Raw genomic sequence first — 25,954 nt, 5'->3', positions numbered from 1 at the left:
CAACTTGATAGCTAACATTCAGGGTTGGTGGAAGTTACATTAGCTGGGGTTGATGGGAGTTGCGGTCCAAATTATCTGGAGGACACTATATTGAGGAAGTATAGTGTATATTGTGTAGTATGATAGCATACATTGGCAGTGTAAGCTAGACTCGGTCCCTAGTAACTTGGGGGATGGAATTATAATGAGTAAAATGGAATTATTGCCTTTCTAACACCCTTGTCTTCCTAAGATCACCCTCCTTTCTGCCCTATTACTTTTTACCAGCATACATTTTACTTGCCCAAATCACCTTAATTTTTCAACCCCTCAACTGCAACAGCTCTATAAATCCAAATTCTTAGGCGCAGATCTTTATCTTATGGTTGGCATAGAACTTTGGTTTTCACGATGCAAATTTTGGGTTCATTTAGACATTGGGGTTCTGGCACTTCATTTAGGGATGACCCTGCTTTTGCTGGTAGATCACATGGGACTCAGTATCTAGGAAGGAGAATATTACAAAATTGAAGTACAAAAACTTGTTTGCAAATAGTTTGAACATAGAATAGGCCTTCCCATGTTTGTTTGAAACAATTGTTATTAAAACTGTCAACCTAGAATATTTGTACTGAACTGAGATCTACGGTATAAATTAAATTATTTGACGCCATAATCCGGTGTATGCTACTGGGGAGCAAGTCTCACTTCTGAGTAGACATGCCTTCGAGAACTCGGAATCCTAAAGTCAAAGGTGTCGTTTTTCTTTTCTGTATTTCTGCAGAATCTGAAAGCAGATCCAGAAGAGCTCTTTACAAAGCTGGAGAAGATCGGCAAAGGTTCATTTGGTGAAGTTTTTAAAGGAATTGACAATCAAAGTCAGAAAGTTGTTGCTATAAAAATTATTGATCTTGAAGAAGCTGAAGATGAAATAGAAGACATTCAACAAGAGATTACAGTGCTGAGTCAGTGCGACAGTCCATATGTTACCAAATACTATGGATCTTATTTAAAGGTAAGAGGCTTTATGTTGAATTATCTTATTTAAAATATGCATGTTTTACAAATCAATATATTTGTGAAATTACAGAATAGCAATTAGCGGAAGAAGGATGTTTTGAGTACTAGACTAAATGGATTGTTTATCTTTTCCATAAGGTTTTTTTTTTGGAAAGAGTTACATAGTGTCTCTTTATTTAGATATTGAAGTGTTATTAATTTATGTGCTGAATATTGATAAAAGTAAACCTTTTTTTTTGTAAAATGGAACAATCCTGGAGGCTGTGTGTGTGTGTGTGTGTGTTACGTATGATAGTATACATAAACACTCTTTCTTTTTACACCAAAGCTAAACTCCCGCCAAAGAGAGGGCACTGATTGCTTGATATCCTTGATGCCTCTACTCTAGTGTTTTGTTTAAATTTCTGAGGTTTTGAATTTCTGAGTTTTTACTTTATATTTAAATTACGTATTTTATATGTTGTTGCTGTTGTAAGCCACTTTGAGACTTGGAGGGTGAAAAGTGGGTTATAATTTTTAAAAAAATATACCGTCTTTTTTGCTCTATAAGACTCACTTTTTCCCTCCTAAAAAGTAAGGGGAAATGTGTGTGCGTCTTATGGAGCGAATGCAGGTTGCGCAGCTATCACAGAAGCCAGAACAGCAAGAGGGATTGCTGCTTTTTTTTCTTGTTTTCCTTCTCCAAAAACTAGGTGCGCCTTGTGGTCTGGTGCGTCTTATAGAGCGAAAAATATGGTACGCTACCCAGGGTTGCCTGCATGGCACTGGGAACTGGGCCAGCGAAATTCCATTTGCGCAATGGAGAATGCCTAGCTGCTTCTGCAGTGGAGCTCCCCGTACCCCCTTGGCACCCAAGCTTCAGGTTTTTGAACTCCCAGGAAGGCCTGGGATGTAATGACAAGAGAATTGGAGAAAATCACATGGAAGCAGCTTTTAGGCTCTGGAGTCTTGTCTGATTTCCACTCATGTATTTCAGTTAGAAAATATGTAAACATGGAAGTCTTAACTAGATTGCAGATACCAGTTGTCACCATTAATAATAGAATTTAAAATCTATTGCCCACCCTTCATTCCAGGTTCCCAGGTCAGGTTACAGCAATTCAAAACACAACCGTAAAAACAGTTTAAAGTACCGTATTTTTCGCTCTATAAGACGCACCAGACCACAAGACGCACCTAGTTTTTGGAGGAGGAAAACAAGAAAAAAAGAAGAAGCTAGAACAGCGATCCCTCTTGCTGTTCTGGCTTCTGGGATAGCTGCGCAGCCTGAATTCGCTCCATAAGACGCACACACATTTCCCCTTACTTTTTAGGAGGGAAAAAGTGAGTCTTATAGAGCAAAAAATACGGTAAGTTAGAATCTCTTACTTTAAGTAAGGTGGATCCTAAAAATATACATTTCAGGTGTCAAAGGCCCAGATAAAATAAGTGCATCTTCAGCATTTACTGTGTGGAGAGGGAATTCCACAATTTAGGGGCTACCACAGAGAATTCCCTTACCCAAACCGCCCTCACCTGGGTAGTGGCAGCAGAACTGCCAAGACATCCCCCTACCGCTGCTGATCTTAACACCTGAGTCTGTAGAGAAGGCCATGATCTCTCATATATTTGGGCCCTAAGTTATTTAGGGTTTTGAACACTAGTGTGAGCATCTTACTCACATTGGACCCAGAAATAAACTGGCAGCTAATACAGCTGTTACATGAGCTGCATATATGAGTTCTGAATGAAACCTGAGCTAGGAATCTGGCCACCCCATTTGGGACCAATTTAATATTTATTTCATACAGGTTACATATAGTTACATACAGGTGCTTGTATTTGAATGTACAGAAATTGGTTCTCTTTGATGCTAGCAAACCAAAATGAGGAACTGTTTTTGGCAAGGTTTTCTTTTTGCGTCACTGATTATGAGTACCTCGGAATGATACAGCTTGGAGACATATTTACTCAGGCCTTCATGTATGTGAAACTAGAATATGCCTGTGAAGTCTTTCAAAGCATAATGATAGTGTGAAAATAGAGTGGCAATATGGTTGGATGGCATGCTCTTGTACTTTGTCTAACCTACTGCTGGCTCTTATATGGTGGAACATCTAATAGTGAGTTGGTTTGATGTGTTGGGTGCCATGATGATGGAATATTAGAGCTGTATTCAACAGAAAACTGGCCGTTTTTATCAATCCCTTCTTCTTAGCTTTCCATAGAGTGATTAAAACCAATAGACTTTACTCAAATATGTGTTTCTTCTAAAAAGCCGAGCAAGTTCAAAAACAGGAAAATGAAATCTTTCTGAAAAAGGGTGAAGGCAGCTCTTGTATTGGAAAGAATGCAATAAAATTGTTTCCTTGTCCCGTATTTACTGCATTCTTATTCTATCTTTCATTAAACCGAAACCAAGAAGGCTTACAAATAATACACGGAGCTTAAAATCTCAATGAAAAATCCAATATGGGGGGGGGGAGGGATGAAACAAAACATTTAACAAAACCACAGACTTCTGTAGAGTTAGCATCGTCTTTCCTTCCTCTGCAGTGTTTGAGTGGTTTCTACAACACTTCCCAGCTCAGTATAATAGATTGTGCTTATATCTCTTTTTCCATTTTAATCTGCTGAATGATCATTTGTCATGCCACTGTATGTTCTGTATTGGTGAGAATGCATAATATGCTATAGATCAGAAATGATTATCTTGATCGGTTTTCTATATCTCAAGTGAGTAAATGTCAGTGATATTCTTGATGGCCAAAACAAGAGAAAAAAACTACAATATCATGGTTGCGTTTTGTCCCCCCCCCCCAATCCCAAGGGCATTTTATTTAAACATTTAGGTTTACATTTCACATTAATTCCATGGCTTCTGGAAGCTTACACAAATATGTGTAATTTTATATTTTTAGAAAGGAAATGAAAGAAAGAAACAGAACCCTTCTTTGAAAACATTCCAGAAAGAGGCCGCAGAGCAATTAGTAATTGTGATATAGATCTTCGTGGGAGGAGTGAGAGCACAAACTTCTAGTAGTTTATGGTCTTAATAAATCTCGGCTAATCCAGATTTAGCAGATCTGAACCTGCAGGGAGGTGTTAAATTGAGATTCCTTCATAAATCAGTGTGGCTCAATTTTTCAGATCAAGTGGGCTGCAAGAGTACTTTGACCCGGAACCCAGGGGCCACACAGTGCCTTTGCAAGGCCAAAATTTGACAGTCCCCACCCCAGCCCTCATTGTGCCTTCCCAAAGCAAGGTGTCCGGCTCTGGTAGGGTCCTAGAGCCCTCCTATCTCCTTAAAAACAAAACCAAACACATTTTTAATTGGTTTTAAAAAAATACAAATACAATAACCATTAAACACTTCTCTAGCGGTACATATAATGGTGTTTGTTTTACATACACTTTCAACATTCAAACATAGTACTTAACGTAACCCCTCCATGGAGAATATTGAGCAGTTGATATAGGAAAGGTCTTGATTTTTGGTCATTAACATAGTTAAAGAAAGGGGTCCACATTTCTTGAAAGTTGTCTGTTTGTTATACCTCGAATTTGTCTGCCCTCCTGTGTCTGGTGATGCTCAGACATTGCCATATCCCAGATATTATTTTCCCATATGTTCAGGGCTAGCCCTCTCATCTCCTTCCCAAAGCTGGGAAAGCACTAATTTGACTTTGGGAAGGCAAAACTCTGGGGGCCCCCTTCTTAAAGCCCAGTACTTCACTCACCCACCTTGGGGAAGGCAGAGCAAGGGCTGGAGGCATCAAACATTGCCGAGGGGCTCCCAAAAAGCCTCAGGGGTCGCTCATTGGGCTATCCTCCCATAAGTGATTAGGAGTCCCCAATACATAAGTCCATTGGAATGTCATGGAGGTGATCAACATGAGATGAGGCATATAAGACCAGTTCTGCAGCTTCCAAAATGATTTGCAGCCAGTGGACAATTGGCTTGAACAGGTTCCATAGCCACACTCATAACATCTTCCCTGTGGGCCCTGCTACCTGTCACAGGTGCCACTCCCTCTCTGTGGACTGAATGTCTTAAGCGGGGTTGTTATGCTATGAACTGTATCCAATGGAACATTGCTTGTGTGATGGAACAGACTGTTCTCCTTTTCTCCATGCATTGTTGAAATCTGCTCCAAGCTGTTGGGAGCTCCCTCCAGAACAGATATTGGAGGCACGGAGAGCCTGCAGGGAGGATTTGAGAAAGGGGCAGCCCCATTGCTTGAGTAGAACTCCACCCACACAGTATTGGCTTACAAACCTCTATACTATTTGTTTATTTTCCCTATGGAGTCATTGGTGTCTTGGGTTGCGAAGCTTTGGGTGGGGAGTGTTTGGGTTGGTGGTAGTTCTGGCAGTATCTGTGCTGGGCTGCGCGGCAGACTCTTCTGCAGCATTACCGTACGCATAGCTGTCAACTTTTCCCTTTTCTTGCGAGGAATCCTATTCGGAATAAGGGAATTTCCCTTAAAAAAAGGAAAAGGTGACAGCTATTAGGGTGTGGAGTCACAAGTCCCCTCAGAGCTGTCTGGTATTTTCTCTTGATTTGGTGACCTAGTTGCTGCTCAAGGCCAGGGTTACAAAAGTCGGGCAGTTCCCGCAAGGCCAGCTGATAGGTTTGATGTAAATGCAGAGAGAGATTTGTTTTTGCTCATAGTTCTGCTTGCTGTATATACACAGGCACGGTTTCTTCATTCTTTTCCCAGCTTGACTCTGAAAGCGCTGGTTGACTGCAAAGCAGACATTGACCCAGAATATACCAGATCAGCATATGCACTTCTGCCTTGTAGTGCCCCTTTCCATTTCACATGGGTAGTCAGGGCTTACCAGTGTTAAATGCAGCTGCCGCAAGGATTCCTTTGTTTAGGAAGCTCTGAGGTCCTTCTGGTGGTTCCCTTGCTGCAAGAAGTGAAGCTACAGGGAACCAGGCAGAGGGTTTTCTCGGTAGTGGCACCCACCCTGTGGAACGCCCTCCCATCAGATGTGAAGAACTATGAAGGCAGCCCTGTGTCGGGAGGTTTTTGATGTTTTATTATGTTTTCGTATATGCTGGAAGCTTCCCAGAGTGGCTGGGGTAACCCAGTCAGATGGGAGGGGTACAAATAATAAAATTACTATTATTATTATTAACATGTTCTCAGCCTTAATAATAGGTAATAGCGCTTGAATGTCACCAGCTCTGTCTCATAGCACCATGTGAATGCCATGCGCATTGCATTTATTGCTTGATTTTCAGTTTGCATTATGCTGGATGCTCCACGGTCTTTTCTCCGATTCAAGCCAGGGATTGGCACAGAAGTGGCTTGGGTAGAACAGGGGAAGTTGGGTGTTGCACAAGCAACCTTAATCTGTCAGAATTCTACTCTCATTGCATACCTTTTGAGCAGTAGAGTAGAAGCCAGAGCTGTTCTGGCAATGAAACCTGTTTTTTGTGATCACCTCCCTGGCTCTTTCCTACGCCTTCATGAAAGGCCTTTTGAGGCCAGTTCTGCAGCATTCTTGGGCGTTATGCTATTTTGAAAACTCGGTGAGCTTCATTATTTAGAAGCGTCTAGCCTTGGTATGCAGAACCTCTTGAAGAAAAGCAGAATCACAATCCCTTATTGCAGTGGTTTTCAACCGTTGTGCTGTAGCACCCTGGGAGGCACTGAATGATAGTCAGGGGTGCCGTGGGCAACACTGGCCTGTGTCCCTCCTTCCTTCCCTCCCTCCTCTGATGCCCTCTTGTCTCTCTGCCTCCCAAAAGTTTGCACAGCTGTTTGTTGCAGCAGCCCTGCTTACAAGCTCCCCAGGCGAATGGTGCCTCTGGTGCTGGCCAGGGGGTGCTGGGTGCCAGGAGCTGAGATGGCCTTGAAATAAGCAAGCATGTGGGTGAGGGAGCTCAGTCAGCCTGCCTGCCAGTCCTTGGGAATGGACAAACAAGTCCCAGGCCCCTGTCGGGCAGTGTGAGGAGGCACCTATCTTTGGGGCGGGGGGAGAGTTCAGAGATCAGGGGCGGCAGCAGCAACTGCTCAGAGGACTCCCAAGGAGAGGGGAGAGGAGGCCGAGGGAACACTCCACAAGGGAGGGCGTTCAAAAAAGGGTGAGAGGCTGCCAGCTCTGTAGGCAAGGGGTGACATAACTGGACCCCTGAGCTGCTATGGGGTGCTGCAGAAAGAATGTAGTTGGTCAAGGGAGCTGTGGACTCAAAAAGGTAGAAAAGCTCTGCATGCCTTCAGATCATTGCTTTAGGCTGTTTGCCTGCTCAGCATTCAGGCTTTTTGTGCTGCAGAAGGGTTTTTCATCTAGTAGACGAGACAGATAAGTTGGTCTAATGAAAAAGACTACAGTACCTGCTCTGTACTTGCTAATCTCTAGAACCACCTAGATGGCCAATATTTACATCATACCATAGGTATAGGTCTGGAATCAGAACAGTGACTTGCTTTAAAATATATATATATAGCATATCTGTGTCCATCTTTCAGCCTTGGTGCAAGTAGTAGTTGCTTCTCAGTTAGGAACTTGTTGCATCATTGGGGGAAGTTGAGTCAGGAGGCCTTCCACTTGCCTGATGAGAAAGAAGAGCCACCTTTGCCACATAGGTGAGCTGAGGTACAGGTTCCCTTTGCTGTTCGGGGAATGTATCCTCTCTTCCTTCTATAACATCCATCTGTGTATTTGAGTCTGTATCATGTCCCAGTAGGTAGCTGTGGACCTCCATGGGTCATACAGTGTAGTCACACAAATCCCATGTACTATCCCACTTAGTTAAAAACTCAGATATATAAGCTAGGTGCTAAATTTCAAATGACGGGACTGTCATCTGGCTAGTTCAGATGACAACTTAGAGCTACCGGTAAGTTAAGAGCTTTGAAGAACCTAAAGGAGAAAAGTCACTTGATCCATGGATAGTCCACATGTTTATTGGCCTATTCCGACTTTTTCTTTTTCTTGGTGATTGCTCCTGCTCAGGCTGCATAGAAAAAACGTTTTGGTTCCAGAAATTTATTCAGATTGGGCAGGTAAAATACAACTGGTAGAATTCTACAGGCTAGGGTGTTAGTGTGTGGAAGCTGTCCACATCCAATGATCCCCAGATGGTGGAGATGTCAGGCACCATCCCTGGTGACAAGGCCACTTCACTTGGTCACAAGTGGTCAAAAAAACAGGTGCAAAACAAGTGGCTAATTTCGAACACTGCTAAGTACATTCTGTTTGGAGTGTTGTGTGGTATTGAGGGATGTTCGCAGGATCAATGCTGTTCCATTGTTCCTGTGTTGACCTAATTTAGTAACAGCTCACTAGTTTGACTTTTCATACCTTTGCACCTTCATGGGTAAACATGTCGTTAACACATTGCAACATGTTTTAGTGCCTGCATTTAAAAAAACCTGTCGATATCTGTAAATGTCTTTATTTATCAGTACTACAAAATACTCTATAACTGTATACAGTCGTACCTGGAAGTTGAACAGAATCTGTTCCGGAAGTCTGTTCAACTTCCAAAACCAAAGTGTGGCTTCTGATTGGCTCTAGGAAGCTCCTGTAGCCAATCAGAAGTCCCATTGGACGTTCAGCTTCCAAAAATAGTTCGCAAAGTGGAACACTCACTTCCGGGTTTGCGGTGTTTGGGAGCCAAAACGTTCAAGAACTAAGCTGTTTGAAAACCAAGGTACGATTGTACTTAATAAACCTGCTTCTGTTGTATCAGAATAGGAATACTATTTCACCACTAGATGGCCCTGAATTATTAGTCTATTTTGTGCAAGGAAGGTTTGTGGTCCCCCCCCCCAACTTATTGGCTAGCCAGTTTTCTTTAAAAGTCTATTTAAATTCAGATGGAGGAGAGGGGGAAATATACTGCTCATTCTGCCAACCTTTAGGGTTTAGAGTAAGTAAAATACTTTAAATATAAGGATGTGATAAAAAGACTACTTACAAATATTGCCAGATCAAAGGATCTAAAGCCCGAACTACTTGGAGCCAAATGGTGGTTAATGGATTGAGATTGAATCCCGACAAGACAGAATTACTGTTTCTGGGGGATAGGGGGCATGCAGGTGTGAGGGTACATTTCCAAGCACAATTCAAAGTGTTGGTGTTGACCTTTAAAGCCATAAACGGCTTTGGCCCTGAATACCTGAAGGAGTGTCTCTTCACTCCCAACATTCAGCTTGGACACTGAGATCCAGCTCCGTGGACCTTTTGGCAGTTCCCTCACTGTGAGAAGTGAAGCTACAGGGAACCAGGAAGAGGGCCTTCTTGCTGGGCAGAACCCCCTCCCATCAGATGTCAAGGAGATAAACAACTATCTGACTTTTAGAAGACATCTGAAGGCAGCCCTGTTTAGGGAAGTTTTTAATGTTTGATGTCTTACTGTGTTTTAATTTGTTGAAAGCCACCCAGAGTGGCTGGGGCAACCCAGTCAGATGGGCAGCATATAAATAATAAAGTATTATTATTATTATTGGGATGCGGCTAAAACCTCAGTGCCTAGGACTTGCTGATCGCAAGGTTGGTGGTTCAAATCCCCGCGGCGGGGTGAGCTCCCGTCGTTTGGTCCCAGCTCCTGCCCACCTAGCAGTTCGAAAGCAAACCTAAGTGCAAGTAGATAAATAGGTACCGCTTTATAGCGGGAAGGTAAACAGCGTTTCCGTGCGCTGCGCTGGTGCTTAGTCACGCTGCTGCTTAGTCACGCTGGCCACGTAACTCGGAGGTGTCTCCGGACAGCGCTGGCTCCCGGCCTCTTAAGCGAGATGAGCGCGCAACCCTAGAGTCGGACACGACTGGCCTGTATGGGCAGGGGTACCTTTACCATCATCATCATCATCATTATTATTATTATTATTATTATTATTATTATTATTATTATTATTATTTATTATATGTGACACCTGTCCAAGAGGCTTACATAATGGGCCTGCGACAAGGTGGAATGGAAACACAGTTTTGACAACTGAAAATGAGCCAGAGGGAGGATGGGCAAGTGTTCATATACTTAGGCAAATACTCTGTTTCATAACCAACTGTAATGTGTCAGTAACCATGCAAATATCATCCAAGCGGCAGTTCATACTAGAAAGCAGCTGGAAGAGAAGGGAGGCAGAAGCTGAAGAAAGACCTGTGAGTGGAGAAGAGAGTGTTGTCCTTTTCCCATTCTTGGAGTTTTCTCTGGGAAACTCGCCAAACCTGCTGCACCTGCAAATGGGTACAGAGAGTGCAAGCAACTGCTCAATGGACATGGCTGTGTTGGACAGCCTGAGAAGGCTCTGCACACCTTGCCCACGAAAAAGCAAGTCTGGAGTGAGAGACTAGGGTTATGTCCGCAGCAACCTTGCTCTTTGTGAGACTTTTGTGGGTGGGCTGAGAGTTTGTTTGGACTCTGGGTGAGTTCCAGGGTGGATCCCTGGGTGAGAGCCAGGAAGCTGATAGGCAGGGTGTGTCCAGAAGCAAAAGAACTGATATTGTCTTATATGTATTAGTAATGTTGTATTAATGCAAAATATATTTATATGTCAACTCTGTGTTTTTGTAGTATTTGTTGCTTAAGCTGTCTGTTGTTGCTTTAGTATTTTGTATACCGCTTAAAAGATATCTATCCATCGTCTATCAATCTATCTATATCTATCTCATCTCTAGTGGGACCTTAGTTCTTGAACTTAATCTATTCCGGGAGTCTGTTCGACTTCCAAAACCGTTCAAAAACCAAGGCATGGCTTCCGAGTGGCTGTAGGAGCTTCCTGCACTCAATCAGAAGCAGCATCAGATGTTTGACTTCCGAAAAACATTCGCAAACCGAAACACTTACTTCCGGGTTTGCGGCATTCCGGAGCTGATTTGTTCGGGAACCAAGGTACCACTCTAATCTATCTACCGTATTTTTCGCCCTATAGGACGCACTTCCCCCCCCCCTCCAAAAATGAAGGGGAAATGTATGTGCGTCATATGGGGCGAATGCAGGCTTTCGCTGAAGCCTGGAGAGAGAGAGGGGTCAGTGTGGCTTCAGGAAGCTATCCACAAGCCTTGCAAGCCCGGCGGGAGTTGCCGCGAGCTCGCGGGCAGCAGCCTGCAGCCCGAAGCACGGGGTGCCCTCCGGAGGGTGCCCCGTGCTTCGCGCAGGTGTCCATAAGCTTTGCGAGCCCGGTGGGAGTTGTCACCGGGCTCGCAAGGCGTGCGGGCAGCAGCCTGTTCTGGGGGCTGGGGTCGGGGGAAGCTCAGGTTTCCCCAGCCCCACGGCTGGGGGGAAATAATTTTTTTTTATTCATTCCCCCCCCCCAAAAAAAAACCTGAGGTGTGCCTTATGGGCTGGTGCGCCCCATAGGGTGAAAAATACGGTATCTATCATCTGTCTATCTAATCTTAAGCGATAAAATGATATAAATAAATAAAAACCTTCACATCGGGTTTCATGTCAGGGAAAAGCTATTTGCGTTTCAGCTGCTTTGTTAGCCCATGTTTGTGTTGCATCAGTCCTCAGGTGTGAAATTATTTCTGCTTTCTTTGCATTCTGCTTTGTATTCCCTCACTCCTCCCCGACCCCCTTTGTGGTTTACTGTTTTGGATGGATGGGGATAACCTTTGGAGCTCAGTATTTCTCCCATCAAAGGGATGTAGTCCAAGGGCAGATAGCATCCATCATGATACGAGGGACCTCAAAAGAGGTAAGCATCTTAGAAATGCTCACCAGCCAATGGCTTCTAATCAGTTCTGCAACCTGTCTTGAGAATGATCTTCAGACCAACATTTTCATCTCTCAAAGGTTTCCTTGTGGGATTATAGAAACCCTATAATCCCTAAGATTGCATCTTCTGATTCCAGGCCTTTTCGTGTTAAAGGTGGTACACTACAATTGGCAAGCTCAGTGTAGTCAACACAAGGAAAGATGTTAAATCATTAAAATGCATAATTGTCCCTTGGATCTGAAGCAAAACTAGAGCTTCGGTGTCTGGGCTCATCTCTTAAGTGGATACCACGTTGATTTGACATACCACAAATGAGTATTTCTGTTTTATGCTCCCTCTTATCTTGACCAGTTCTTTTCCACAACATTGGACAAGTTGCTTAAGTGGAACTCAGCAAGAATGGAAGAAATACAGCTTACTCACTCATCTAGTGAAATCTGCTCCTGCCCATAAAAACCTTGTTGTTGTTGTTTAGTCGTTTAGTTGTGTCCGACTCTTCGTGACCCCCTGGACCAGAGCACTCCAGGCACTTCTGTCTTCCACTGCCTCCCGCAGTTTGGTCAGACTCATGTTTGTAGCTTCCAGAACACTATCCAACCATCTCGTCCTCTGTCGTCCCCTTCTCCTTGTGCCCTCCATCTTTCCCAACATCAGGGTCTTCTCCAGGGAGTCTTCTCTTCTCATGAGGTGGCCAAAGTACTGGAGCCTCAGCTTCACGATCTGTCCTTCCAGTGAGCACTCAGGGCTGATTTCCTTAAGAATGGATAGGTTTGATCTTCTTGCAGTCCATGGGACTCTCAAGAGTCTCCTCCAGCACCAGAATTCAAAAGCATCAATTCTTTGGTGATCAGCCTTCTTTATGGTCCAGCTCTCACTTCCATACATCACTACTGGGAAAACCATAGCTTTAACTATACGGACCTTTGTTGGCAAGGTGATGTCTCTACTTTTTAAGACGCTGTCTAGGTCTTAAACCTAGGCTTCAGAAAACCAGTTGTCTGCATTTCTTGCTGCAAGAGACTAATGCTGCAATTTTTAAAAGAAGCATCTTCCAACCCTAGTTTATGCTGAAGATGCTACATACTTGATTTGTAAAGGTGTTTTTGTTTTTTAATGCTTATAATGTTACCTGGAGAAGTGAGATTTAACAACTGGAAGATAGTGATCAAAGGAAACATAGATAAAAGGGTTGCAGAGGTTAGTCTGTGAATGTAGGAGTAAAACATTTGGACGACTTAAAGTACTTAAGTCTCATTTTCTTAGTGGACGACTTCCAAGCATTTTACTTGTAGAGGCCTTTAGAACATTGTAGGTTACACCTTTTATTAGAACTAATACAGAAATGGAAATGAAGGACTTTGCCTGCCATTGTTTAGTTCCCCATCCATAGGTCAAGGATCTGGTCTAAAGCATCTCTGTTGCAAAGAACGGTCCACTTTCAACTTCATTGACAGATTCCCTTCTTTGCAGGACTTTGATCTTAATAAGCTAACTCACTAACTCCTTCTGCCTTGGGGATCAGGTCTGCTTCAAGTCGTTTAATCAGTATTTTTGACATATTCTATTGGGCTAGAGATTTCATGTAAGTTCAGGCAATTGATTCCCATGCTTCTTCACTCCTGGAGTTCAAAAATTCTTCCTAATGTGAGTCTTAACCCTTTGTGGGTGCAGGATGTTGTCATCTCATATTGGAGAAAAACTTAGCCTTATTTTCGAGAAGTCTTATTTCCCATTTCTCTCCTCCAAACTGAACAAACATACTGGTTTTTCCTCCTGCTTTTTATGGGCCATCAGTTTTAGGCCTCTAATAATCTTTATTTCGTTTCTATGGATACTTCCAGGTTTTTGTCCCAAATGGACGTGACCAGAGTTGAATATGACACAGACATCATCCATTTGAATATAATGGGAGAATTAGCATGAATCACCTGTCCTTTCTTACTTATAATAACCTTTTTAATGCAGCACATGTGATATTGGCTTCCCCCCAAACTGTTTCATTGGCTCTAAAACTTATGTTCATGCCCACATATTTTAATGTTGTAATTCCTCCTTGTGCCATTTGCGGGATACAGGGCAGTTCCCTGAGCTCTTCCTCCATAAATGTCATCTTCCAGTTTTGGGAACAAACTATAGAGAAAACTATTTCTAGACTAGGGGCAAAGAGGCACCGTTGCTCTGAAAGTAGGTCAAATACTCAAGAATGTAGTGAACCCCCTCCCCTCCCCCTTACATTCATTGAAATGATGGTAAGACATTCATGGGCAATACATTTGGATTGAGATCTTAGGTGGTGCAATGGGTCAATCCATCCGGCTTTGAACTAGAAGGTTGGTGGTTCGATCCCACCAAGGGACAGTTGTGGACAAGATTCCAGCATTGCAATGGGTTGAGCTATATGATGTTGGGGGTCCCTTCCAACTCTGCAGTTCTATGATTCTGTGAGGTTAAGAGGGGGTTATTGGTAAATTGAGGGGGAGAGTTGGTGAAAAGCAGTTGCAAATAACATTTGCTATATCGACTAATATTGTGTTTGCAGAATAAGAAGACCCTGTCCCCAGGGTTACCTTGTGATAGTATCCCTTTCATTATACAGTGGTACCTCGGGTTACATACGCTTCAGGTTACATACACTTCAGGTTACAGACTCTGCTAACCCAGAAATAGTGCTTCAAGTTATGAACTTTGCTTCAGGATGAGAACAGAAATCGTGCTCCGGCGGCAGCGGGAGGCCCCATTAGCTAAAATGCTGCTTCAGGTTAAGAACAGTTTCAGGTTAAGAACGGACCTCCAGAACGAATTAAGTATTTAACCCGAGGTACCACTGTATATGTTTCAAGAGCATGATAAATATGATATTGTATGTTGGCCAAAATGTTTGTTCATTCAACTGTCAGAGAGGGATATTTTCCTCAGTAAATAGTTTCACTTAATTGAGCCAGCAGTTTTGCAAGCAAGGCATGTTTGGCTTTTTGGCCTTGAAAGCGCATTTGAATACACAAAAGAGTGCATGTAGCAATCAGAGCTTTCTATTTATTTTTAAAATTTACAGCCTTGCCCCTCTCTGCAAACTGCTTTTGCAGCTTCTGGGAATTTAAGAAGCAGCTTCGATGGCTGAGGAGGAGAGACTGTAGTTGCCTTAAAAAGAAAAGTTAAAAGTTAAAATCTCTTATTTGCATGTTGAGTGAGCTGCAGACTTTTTTGGATTGCATCCATTGACTCTTTAAGAAACTGTTTGCTTCTGTATTTGGAGGGAATGAGTCACGATCCCATGGAACTGCTAATATTAAACAAACTGATTGCTGGCAGTGAATTGTGCTTGGATGGTATTTAAGTGTAGGGTTGCTGAGGTTGTGCACCCATGACTGTGCTGGAAAAATATCCTAAGCCTCAGATCCACGTATGGTAGAAATGCAAAATAATGTTAATGGTGTTGTTGTTGTTGTTTGCTTCATTTATGAATTGTTTCTGTTGAAGCACGTTGAAGCAATTTCACAATACAATAAAAGCATGTATAAGACAACAGCATATATAAAAATTTCAGATCTAACACAGATACTGATTAGGATAAAAATCACCGCTTAGCAGACATGCTGAAAGAGGAAATGGTGTCTTCTTAATAAGCTTCTTAAGTTGAGGAACGTTTTCTCCTGGTGCCTAAAAATATATAATGAAGGCAGCCAGGTGAACTTCCCTGGGAAGAGCATTCCACAAATGGGGAGCCACTGCAGAGAAGGCCCTTTCTCGTGTTGCCACCCTCCGGACCTCTCGAGGAGAGGGCACATGAAGAAGGGCCTCAGAAGATGATCTCAGGGTCTGGGTAGGTTCACATGGAAAGAGGCGATCCTTGAGGTATTGTGGTCCTAGGCCACTGTAGACAAAGATTGGAATAATGGGCAAGCTGTCCTTTGAGGAACACCTGCCAACCATTATTGAAATTTGGTTTGAGGGACCCCTGAAGAGTTTTTGGGCAATCCTAGGGATCCTTGGAACATAGCTTGTAAGCTACTCTACTCAAGTATATATATAGTTACGGATGTACCTACTCTACTCAAGTATATATATAATTATGGGTGTAAAATTTCTGGAATTTTGAAGACAATTTGCCCCTTTTGGAAGAAAACTGAAACTTTTGGGGAAATTGAACTATATCCATTAATTGTTTTCTTATGAAATCTAAACTTATTTCACTGCTTTAACTTGGAACACATCATTTTTAAGTTGACATACAAAGTGATACTGTTTGATATGTTTACGAAATGGGTGTTTACTCTGAAGACTCACTCAGTTTAGTAGTAGAACTTATTTCCAGGATAAGGGCCTCAAAAATATATGTTCCTTAGTTTTGCAGAAGCAAAATTTCAGGAGAGAGCTGTGTGTGTGTGTTTATATATTTCCCTTCAGTCAAAACCAATTCCTAGAGTAGCTTATGAATATTTGTGGTAAGACAATGCTTGCTCCCCAAGCTTACATTTTAAAAGGCAGGGCACAAAAGGGAAAGGGGCTGGACACTATTTTTTACTTATATATAAAGCATTAATGAAAACTATTTTTTTAAAAAAAATCTTAATTATTTTTTTGGGTTGATATTTAGATAATTATTTTTCTACCTTTACAGGATACAAAATTATGGATAATAATGGAATATCTTGGCGGAGGTTCTGCTCTTGACCTTGTAAGTAATCAGCTTATGGTAATGGAACTAAAGGGTATTTATCTGAATTTGCAGTTCTTTCCATGTGCATTATAAATTCAGAGTGATGTCCAGTGATGTCTGACTGCTTAAAGAGAAAGACACCCAGCTTCTTTTTCCTCTCCAGCATTCCTGCACCCCAAAAACTGCTCTGGTGTGCCCCAACCCTCCAGGTCAGATTTTGAGAGTGCATAGGAGGTGCAAGGGGGAAGTTGGGAAGAAGAAAAGTTGTTGCTGGATCTCCTCCATAGGAACTGATTTATTTGTTGCACTTATTTCCCACCCTCACTTTGATGATTCCAAGCCAGCTTCATGTAAGCCTCATAAATTTGTGCTAACTAACTTTAGTAAGAGGGTAAATGTACGTACCTGAACCATTAGTTCTTGGCTTAATAATACAGTGGTGCCTCAGGTTACATATGCTTCAGGTTACATACGCTTCAGGTTACAGACTCCGCTAACCCAGAAATAGTACCTCCGGTTAAGAACTTTGCTTCAGGATGAGAAAAGAAATGGCGCGGCAGCAGCAGGAGGCCCCATTAGCTAATGTGGTGCTTCAGGTTAAGAACAGTTTCAGGTTAAGAACGGACCTCCGGAACAAATTAAGTACATAACCAGAGGTACCACTGTATAGGAAAAAGTACTTTGATTGTGTCATTTGATTTTTATTGGAATAAATGCCCCATTCTTAATCATCTTCCTTGGATATTGAATAGGAAAACTGTGAGCCATGATCCGCTGTAATAAAATTGGAATAATGATGAGTGAGCAGAGGCTGTTTTCCTCAAATGGCTCTGTCCTCCTAGAGCAGCCCAGTCAAACATGGAAAACTCCATAGGTGATTCCGTATTGAACTGATAGTTGAATTGAGGGGAGCAGATTCCCTTCCAGCTGAATGCCTGATTCTTCGGCACCCTCCCTCCGATTCCTTGCAGCCTATCCCAGTTCCAAGGGGAAAAGCTTACACCCAGAGTTGGCTTTTTGTAATGCCACTGTTTGAGAACATGAATGTGCAGGAAAGGTCAAAATTAATACTTCTGTAGTTTTGTGTCGTTACTGATTTCTCATGTTTTCTCCTCTATTGTCTATGACTGTCTAAAATTCTTGACTTCAATTCCCCCACCTGCAAAGGTTTATCAGCTGTATTTGTGTGACATTTATCTTGGAAAAATAATCTGTTGTGTTTTCTCCTAGTTAGAACCAGGGTCTCTTGATGAAATCCAGATTGCTACGATATTGAGAGAGATTCTGAAAGGCCTGGATTATTTGCATTCAGAAAAGAAAATCCACAGAGATATTAAAGGTAAAACTTTGTAGGGTTTGTGTTTCAAATGCTTTGGATTGGATCTAGTCTTAGTCATGGTTAGAGTAGACCCACTGAAATCAAATCACATAAGCTAGTCCTTATTTCTGTGGGTCCTTGGCTAAGCCAACCTGTTTAGCTTAAACGTTCGAACTCAACATTCTTTTTCCCAAAAAATATTTTCTAGCTGCTAATGTGCTGCTGTCTGAACAAGGAGAAGTCAAACTAGCAGATTTTGGTGTAGCCGGACAACTAACTGATACACAAATAAAGAGAAATACCTTTGTGGGTACACCGTTTTGGATGGCACCAGAAGTAATAAAGCAGTCAGCGTATGATTCAAAGGTAAGATTAAAGGAGGACTGCTTAGGGTTCAGAGTTGGGCCTGAAAATCTTTTCTTCTGTTGTCTTTGTTAGGTGAAATAATATTATTCTGCCATGCTGATATTGAGACACACACACACACACACACACACACACACACAGTGGTACCTTGGTACTCGAACGGCTTGGCTCCCAGACAAATCAGCTCCCGAACTCCATAAACCCGGAAGTCAGTATTCCAGTTTTTCGGAAGCCTAATGTCCAACGCGGCTTCTGCGGCTTCCGATTAGTGCAGGAAACTCCTGCAGCCAATCGGAAGCTGCACCTTGGTTTTTGAACGGTTTCTGGAGTCAAACGGACTACTGGAATGGATTAAATTCGAGAACCAAGTACCACTGTATACTGTATATTTTCTATATATAGGTTTGTATATATACTGTATGTTTTATTAACACTTATCACAGTACAATAAAAGACAAGCTAGTTACAAGCACACACACACTCACACGAAGAGAGAGAAGAAAAGATAGAAGAGATAGAAGGTACAGGATCCTCTCTCCCCAATATATCTTAACTTTTGTCCCATACCGAAAAGGGTGTGTCCTCCCAGCTCTCACCTGGGGTATTCCTCTCTTCTCCCAGCCTCTCATCCTGAGAGATTTCTGCTTCTCTGTCTCTTACATAAGGACCTTCAGACTGTACATCATGATGACATTTTCTTAGAAGGATTTACCGTATTTTTCGCCCCATAGGACGCACCGGCCCATAGGACGCACCTAGTTTTTTTGGGGGGAAATAAAGGGGGAAAATTATTTTCCCCCCCAGGCGCGGGGTTGGGGGATGCCTGAGCTTCCCCCAACCCCAGCCCCCAGAACAGGCTGCTATCCTCAAGCCTAGGGAGCCCGGCGGGAAGTCGCGCCGGTCTCCCCAGGCTTGCGGATATCTGTCCCCCGAGCTTCTCCCCAGTGCCAGCCTCCAAACCAGGTCGGGGAACAGCGGGATGGCGGTGCTCCGCCTCCCCGCTGTCCCCCAAGCTTGTGGGGCTGGTGCTGGGGAGGAGCGCACTTGTCCCCCGAGTTTGTGGGGCTGCCCGATATCTGCACGAAGCCTGGGGTGGGCTGCGCAGCGCTTCCCGGGCTTTGGGCTGCAGGCTGCTATCCGCAAGCCTTTGGAGTGTGGTGGGCACTCCCCCGGGCTCCGAAGGCTTGTGGATAGCTTCCTGAAGCCTGGAGAGCGAGAGGGGTCGGTGCGCACTGACCCCTCTCGCTCTCCAGGCTTCAGCGAAAGCCTGCATTCGCCCCATAGGACGCACACACATTTCCCCTTCATTTTTGGAGGGGAAAAATGTGTCCTATAGGGCGAAAAATACGGTACCTTGATCCCTTTTGTATAGCCCTTATTGCTCATGCAGGTGTGTAGGATTATAATATTTCCAGAATTGTTACATAAACGGGTTTGAAAAACAGGCCGCTCATGTTTATTTTGAGTGCTTATTTTGAATACCTAAAATTATGATGCAGAGGGAAGGGTGTGGTTGTTTAATGAATGATCAGCCAGTGAAATGAATGAAATGTTGCAATTGGTTTCAATGAAAGGGCTCCCTTTTTGTCCGTCCTGCTGTAAGTAAGATGGCTTCTGTGTTACAGGCAGATATCTGGTCACTGGGCATAACAGCCATAGAGCTTGCGAAAGGTGAGCCTCCACATTCAGAGCTGCATCCCATGAAAGTTCTCTTCCTGATCCCAAAGAACAACCCACCAACATTAGAAGGAAACTATAGCAAACCTCTGAAGGAGTTTGTTGAAGCCTGCTTGAACAAGGACCCAAGTTTTGTAAGTTGTTTTGGTTTTTCCACACCCCATATACCTTTGGTCACGTTGCTTAACACACATGTGGGAAAATGGAAGACTGAACTGTCGATAACGTTTGAATGTTCTGTGTAATGTATATACTTTTTTTTTAACAACAAAATAATTTTATTCTGACATGCCCCTGTTTTTTGTGGAGCTTTATCCTGAAAATGTCTGCCTTTCTCCTTCCTATGTTACTTAAAAAAAAAAATCAAACATTAATTTAATAATAATAATAATAATAATAATAATAATAATAATGTTATTTGTACCTCACCTATCCAACTGGGTTGCCGCAGCATTTCATTCAAAGCAGCCTCTTTCAGTTAAGATAAAGGAGAATCGAGAGGGTTTCATTCAAATTCAAAAATCTTCGCCAAAACCATGTTCATGTGGGTTTCACTTTGTGTATTCAGTCCACATTTTGTTCAGGCTGATGACAAACAGGTGTCACTTCCACAAAATTGTTTAGCTTTCTTATATTCTCTAGGATCAAAATATTTTGATGGAGGTTTACAAGCTACATTTTAAACTGTTTCTAACTTTTTATGATCCATCTATACTACTGATTAGCAACTACTTTCGTCGTGGAAGCACTTGGAGGGGGCAAAGGGTTTCAGCCAATGCATTGACCACCTTCCTGTTGTGTGCAATGGTTGTTTCTGGAATGTGGAATAGGGAAACGCTTGATTGACAACTAGGGATTTAGGTAGCTGTGCATGTATTGCATTGACGAATCCGTCTAAAAGTATCAGTGAATCCATGCCTAAAGTCTACTATGGCTCATCTTTCCACCTATATATATATTATTAGTGAAATCTACATGCCAGGGGTCAGCAACCTTTTTCAGCCGTGGGCTGGTCCACCGTGCCTCAGACCACATGGTGGGCTGGACTATATTTTGAAAAAAAACAACCACAAACAAATTCCTATGCCCCACAAATAACCCAGAGATGCATTTTAAATAAAAATACACATTCTACTCATGTAAAAACACGCTGATTCCTGGACTGTCCGTGGGCCAGATTTAGAAGTTGATTGGGCTGAATCCAGCCCCCGGGCCTTAGTTTGCCTACCCCTGTTATATGCTGAGAAAGGAATAAAAGTAATACAGGAGAATTAAGCATTCATTAGCCACAAATACACATTACTTAGAATATACCAATGCCTGGTGTCTGTCTTCAGTAACTGTGTGTTTAGCATTTTGGTGGACTTCAGTTTCTTTTTCTAAGTTTTCTCCTCGTAAATCAGCTGAAGTGTATTAAGCAAAGCAACTTGCTTTTATTTTTAAGAGACCAACGGCAAAAGAACTCCTGAAGCACAAGTTTATAATACGGAATGCAAAGAAAACCTCTTATTTGACAGATCTCATCGACAGGCATAAAAGATGGAAGTCTGAACAGAACCATGATAACTCCAGCTCTGAAGATTCAGATGGGTAAGCGTGAAAGCGGGAGAATACTGCTGATGCGGCGGGGCAAGCTTAAAAAAACAACAACAATATATCTTCGACATACTCAAAATTAAACTGCTAAAAAGTAACCTAACTTTAAGAGTATAGTCGTACCTTGGATTCCAAACGCCTTGCGAGTTTAACATTTTGGCTACCGAACGCCGCAAACCCGGAAGTGAGTGTTCCAGTTTGTGAACGTTCTTTGGAACCCGAATGTCTGACGCGGCTTCCAATTGGCTGCAGTAGCCTCCTACAGCCAATCAGAAGCCACACCTTGGTTTCTGACCGTTTTGGAAGTCTTAATGGACTTCTGGAACGGGTTTCGTTCAGCTTCCGAGGTACCCCTGTATGTACATAATCCTTCCTTTTTCAGTGCTTTGGGTAACCAGAAATAACTCGGGAGGAGCAGTCACCTGTTATCTGAAGTGTGAGAGGGAAAGTTTTAATTAAAGTTGGATTTTAGAAGTAAAAGAATATGAGGACAGCAAGTAAGAGATCAAGACAAGGAATTTGATTTAAGAGTGCATTTCTTTCTCTTTTTTTTTGGACTATTTGGGGTAGAATCATAGATAATAGATAAATGAAACCATGAGTAGGATTTGAGAACAAAATATGAAAATAATTTTATCAAAGTTTTGTAATAGATAAGATTTTTTTTTGGTATAATGCAGCAGGAAAGGTTGGGCGATAAAAACAACATGAAAATAAGAGTGGGAAGTCAACCTCTAAGGATTTATTCAGTTGGAAATTAATTTTTATTTTTTAAACTGTTAATCTTAAGATTTGTTAAATTTGTTAATCTGGTTTTTGTTGCTTTTTTGTTTTTGTTTTTTAAAAAACTTAAAAATTAATCTCCCCCCCCCCCCCAATGAAGTGTAGGAGGAATACTCTGAAGCAAGCATGCCCCAAGCATGGCACCCTTGTGTATAAGAGAGCTGAAGGACAGGATTTTGAAAGTGCTGCTTTAGTCGGGCTTGTTGCATGCTGCTAAGATGTATAATGTCATGGGACGTGGGTGGCGCTGTGGTCTAAACCACTGAGCCTCTTGGACTTGCCAATCAGAAGGTCGGCAGTTTGAATCCCTGCGACGAGGTGAGCTCCCGTTGCTTGGTCCCAGCTCCTGCCAGCCTAGCAGTTCAAAAGCACGCCAAAAGTGCAAATAGATAAATAGGTACAACTCCAGCAGGAAGGTAAATGGCGTTTCTGTACGCTGCTCTGGTTGCTCCAGAAGCAGCTTAGTCATGCTGGCCACATGACCCAGAAAAACTGTCTGCGGACAGACGTTGGCTCGCCTGTAAAGCGAGATGAACGCCTCAACCCCAGAGTCGTCTGCGGCTGGACCTAACTGTCAGGGGTCTTTTACCTTTACCTTTTAAGATTGTATAAATCCAGAAACGGATCATGGAGCAGATTTGTAATTTATGCTAGATGTAATAATTCTGGTGCCTAATTATTGAAAACCTATTTCAGACCACTTTTTCTTTCTATAAAAACTTATAATTTTGTTGATGGCGTTGGTTTAAAGTAATCACGTTCGAGTTTGCCAGTTTAGTTTTATTAACGGCCGATGACGATCATATGAATAAAGTGATTATTTTCTTTGCAATAACCCATGAAAAAATATTTGTGCTAAAGGGAAACAGATGGCCAGGCCTCGGGTGGCAGTGATTCAGGCGACTGGATATTTACAATCCGAGAGAAAGATCCCAAGAACCTCGAGAATGGAGCTACTCAGCTACACGAGTGGGAAAGGAACAAGGTATTTATAGACACTGGAGGAAACAAGAAACTAAAAGTATTTTAAGTAGCAATGCATGCTTTTCAACTTTCATTATCACAGCTTATGGCTCTTACATGTGAGGCTTCAGGTTGTACCCTGCATGCAGTGTTTCTCTTGCTTAACAGGACTTGCTCTTCCTCTCTGTGCAGCCACAAAATTAGCTCCAGGAGGTGCCCTAAACCAGGGGTAGGCAACCTAGGGCCCATGGGCCACAACGGCCCACGGGGGTTGTTAAACCGGCCCCCGAGTTGCCCGCTCGGCGAGTCTCCGCATGCTGCGCTAAACCGGCACAGCGCAGCGCGGGAACTCGCTTCTGTGGCACTGAAAATCGCGTCTGCACAGACGCCGGAAATTGTTTCTACGCAAACACCAGAAATCGTGGCTGTGTGCTCACATAGAGGATCCGGCCCACAGAGTGGTTTCCGCTGGAGTGAACTGGCCAGGCGAGGTAAACCTTGCCGACCCCTGCCCTAAACTTTGTGGAGCAGTTGAGAAGGTGTGCAGAGGGCTGCAGGAGGAGAAGAGGGGGACGTTCCATTGCACAAGCAAGTGTTGGTTTTGCAAGCAGGACAGCAGCATTGGGCACAACCCTTTGTAACTCTCTGCACATTCAGAACCCAGTGTGCAGATTCCTATGTATAGGTTCCATCGAATTCCTGTGAAACGAAATGGGGTTGGGGAACCTCTGGCCCATGGGCCAATTTTGACCCTGCAAGGGTCCCAGTTTAGCCTGAGAGGCAATTTGCCCCAAACCATGCCCACCTACACGAGACCTGACCTTATATGCGGTGTCAGATGTGGGGCAGATAGACACAGCTGGAACCTGATCGCACAGCCGATCCTTGCAGAAAGCAGCTTTGCCAGCCCTTTGGAAGTACAGAGAAAGGGCTTTCAAAGCAGCAGTTTCCTGTGTGCAGCACTTCCCAAGTGCTAGGCATAGGGCTGGCAAAGCCCCTTTTGCTGTGGTTCCTCAGTGCCTGACAACCAACTGGGTGTTGGGCATTTGGGAACAACAGTGAAAAAGGGACTTTGTCAGATCTCTGGGACAAGTAGCTGGCAGATGGGATATTTTTAATGCTATCCCTATCACAGAGTCTGTCTTCCCAAACCTGCAGTGCTGCATCTGATGATGCTAGCAGCAGCCACTGTATTAGTGCCGCTGAAGGATATTCCTGGGTTGGCATGTCGCAGTGATGGAGCAGTTGTTTGCCATCCTCAACACTCAGTGTGCCAATGCCCCTGTTTACACATTAAGCATGTGCACATGTTTCCCTGTCATGTCTTCCCTTGCTTTGTTTTATATTCTTGCAAATAGTAAACCAACTCCTTCCTGAAGTTTCGTCAGATACATAATTCCCACCCACCTCAGATTTAACTTATTTGGTATTGCACATCTGAAATATTTCATAATCCTAAAGTACACTTTGCTACATAAAGTAGTTAATCGTCTGTTTAACTACATTTCCCTGTTATTTGTAATAGAACTTTTGCTATGTGATATACAGAAGGAGTTCCACTTGTTCAAAATTGAATTTCAGCTTGCAATAATGCATTAATGAATTCTGGATGTATTTGTACTCGGAAGTGTGTGTTGCATAAAATGTAGAATATAGGAAAAGAATGAGAAAATGTTCAGTATATGTATCTCGCTTGATGTATCATGGAATTCTTTATTTTTTCTCCCAAAGGAAAATACCATTCAAAGGCGTCCTTTATCTCGGTGCTTATCAACAATCATATCGCCATTATTCACAGAGGTAAATTTCCATCAGGTTCACCGTTTTCCAGTCAACGTGAGGACCACATTGCCTTGTGGTCGGCCTTCCTGGTTGGGGGACTCATGCCTGTGGTGGGTGGGGCCAGTTACAAAATGGGCGGAGCAAAACATATGATCCTCCCTTTTGTATAGTAGGCTACATTCCTGACATTCAAAAGTCTCTCTATATACGTACATTCCTCCCTCTTGGCAAGCTAGAGATGCTTTCACCATTTAAGGAACCCTTCCAGCCAGGCAAATGTTCTCAGAGAGACTGTGGAGCCTGGCATGGTGAGGGTTGTGGTCTGGGTAGGAGAGGCAGGGCCTGAGGAAGCATCCCAAGCAACAAATAGAGTCTGTGTATTGTGGGTTAAACCACAGAGCCTAGGACTTGCCGATCAGAAGGTCAGCGGTTCGAATCCCCGCGACGGGGTGAGCTCCCGTTGCTCGGTCCCTGCTCCTGCCAACCTAGCAGTTCGAAAGCACGTCAAAGTGCAGGTAGATAAATAGGTACCGCTCCGGCGGGAAGGTAAACGACGTTTCCGTGCGCTGCTCTGGTTTGCCAGAAGCGGCTTAGTCATGCTGGTCACATGACCTGGAAGCTGTATGCCTGCTCCCTCGGCCAGTAAAGCGAGATGAGCGCCGCAACCCCAGAGTTGGCCATGACTCTGGTCATAATGGTGAGGGGTCCCTTTACCTTTACCTTTTATTTGGTCCCTGAGTCTGGTGTTCCCCACCTTTGCTTTAGAAATGATGAGAGAAAATACAGGAAAACAAATGTAATTAGTTTTGCTTCTTTAAGTACATACAGTGGTGCCCCGCAAGACGAACGCCTCGCAAGACGAAAAACCCGCTAGACGAAAGGGTTTTCCGTTTTGGAGGCACTTCACAAAACGAATTTCCCTATGGGGTTGCTTCGCAAGACGAAAAAAATCTTTCATCCCCCCGCGGGTTTTTTCTGCTTTTTTCACCCTTTTCCTAAGCCGCTAAGCCGCTTATCAGCTGTTCCGCTGATAAGCCGCTTAACAGCTGATCGCTGGAAGCCGCTTGACAGCTGTAGCGCTAATCCGCTAAGCTGTCAATGGGCTTGCTTCGCAAGACGAAAAAACCGCTAGACGAAGAGAATCGCGGAACA

At 43.2% G+C, this 25,954-nt stretch overlaps 1 protein-coding gene across 1 annotated transcript in view; it reads left to right on the top strand.

Annotated features, from left to right (window-relative positions):
- STK24 (serine/threonine kinase 24) overlaps positions 1 to 25,954 on the top strand; it is a 40,994-nt gene that overhangs the window by 6,226 nt on the left and 8,814 nt on the right. The window contains exons 2-9 of the mRNA XM_081908237.1: positions 764 to 994; positions 16,279 to 16,335; positions 17,548 to 17,656; positions 17,844 to 18,001; positions 19,627 to 19,812; positions 21,123 to 21,268; positions 22,919 to 23,042; positions 24,752 to 24,820. Of these exons, the coding sequence (XP_081764363.1) occupies positions 764 to 994; positions 16,279 to 16,335; positions 17,548 to 17,656; positions 17,844 to 18,001; positions 19,627 to 19,812; positions 21,123 to 21,268; positions 22,919 to 23,042; positions 24,752 to 24,820 (1,080 nt within the window). The remainder of the gene's footprint in view (positions 1 to 763; positions 995 to 16,278; positions 16,336 to 17,547; positions 17,657 to 17,843; positions 18,002 to 19,626; positions 19,813 to 21,122; positions 21,269 to 22,918; positions 23,043 to 24,751; positions 24,821 to 25,954) is intronic.

The sequence above is a fragment of the Podarcis melisellensis genome (genome assembly GCF_964234715.1).
Source record: "Podarcis melisellensis genome assembly, chromosome: 4".
Taxonomy (NCBI): Eukaryota; Metazoa; Chordata; class Lepidosauria; order Squamata; family Lacertidae; genus Podarcis; species Podarcis melisellensis.
The sequence above is the reverse complement of the archived record's forward strand: the minus strand, read 5'-3'. Positions and strand labels throughout refer to the sequence as shown.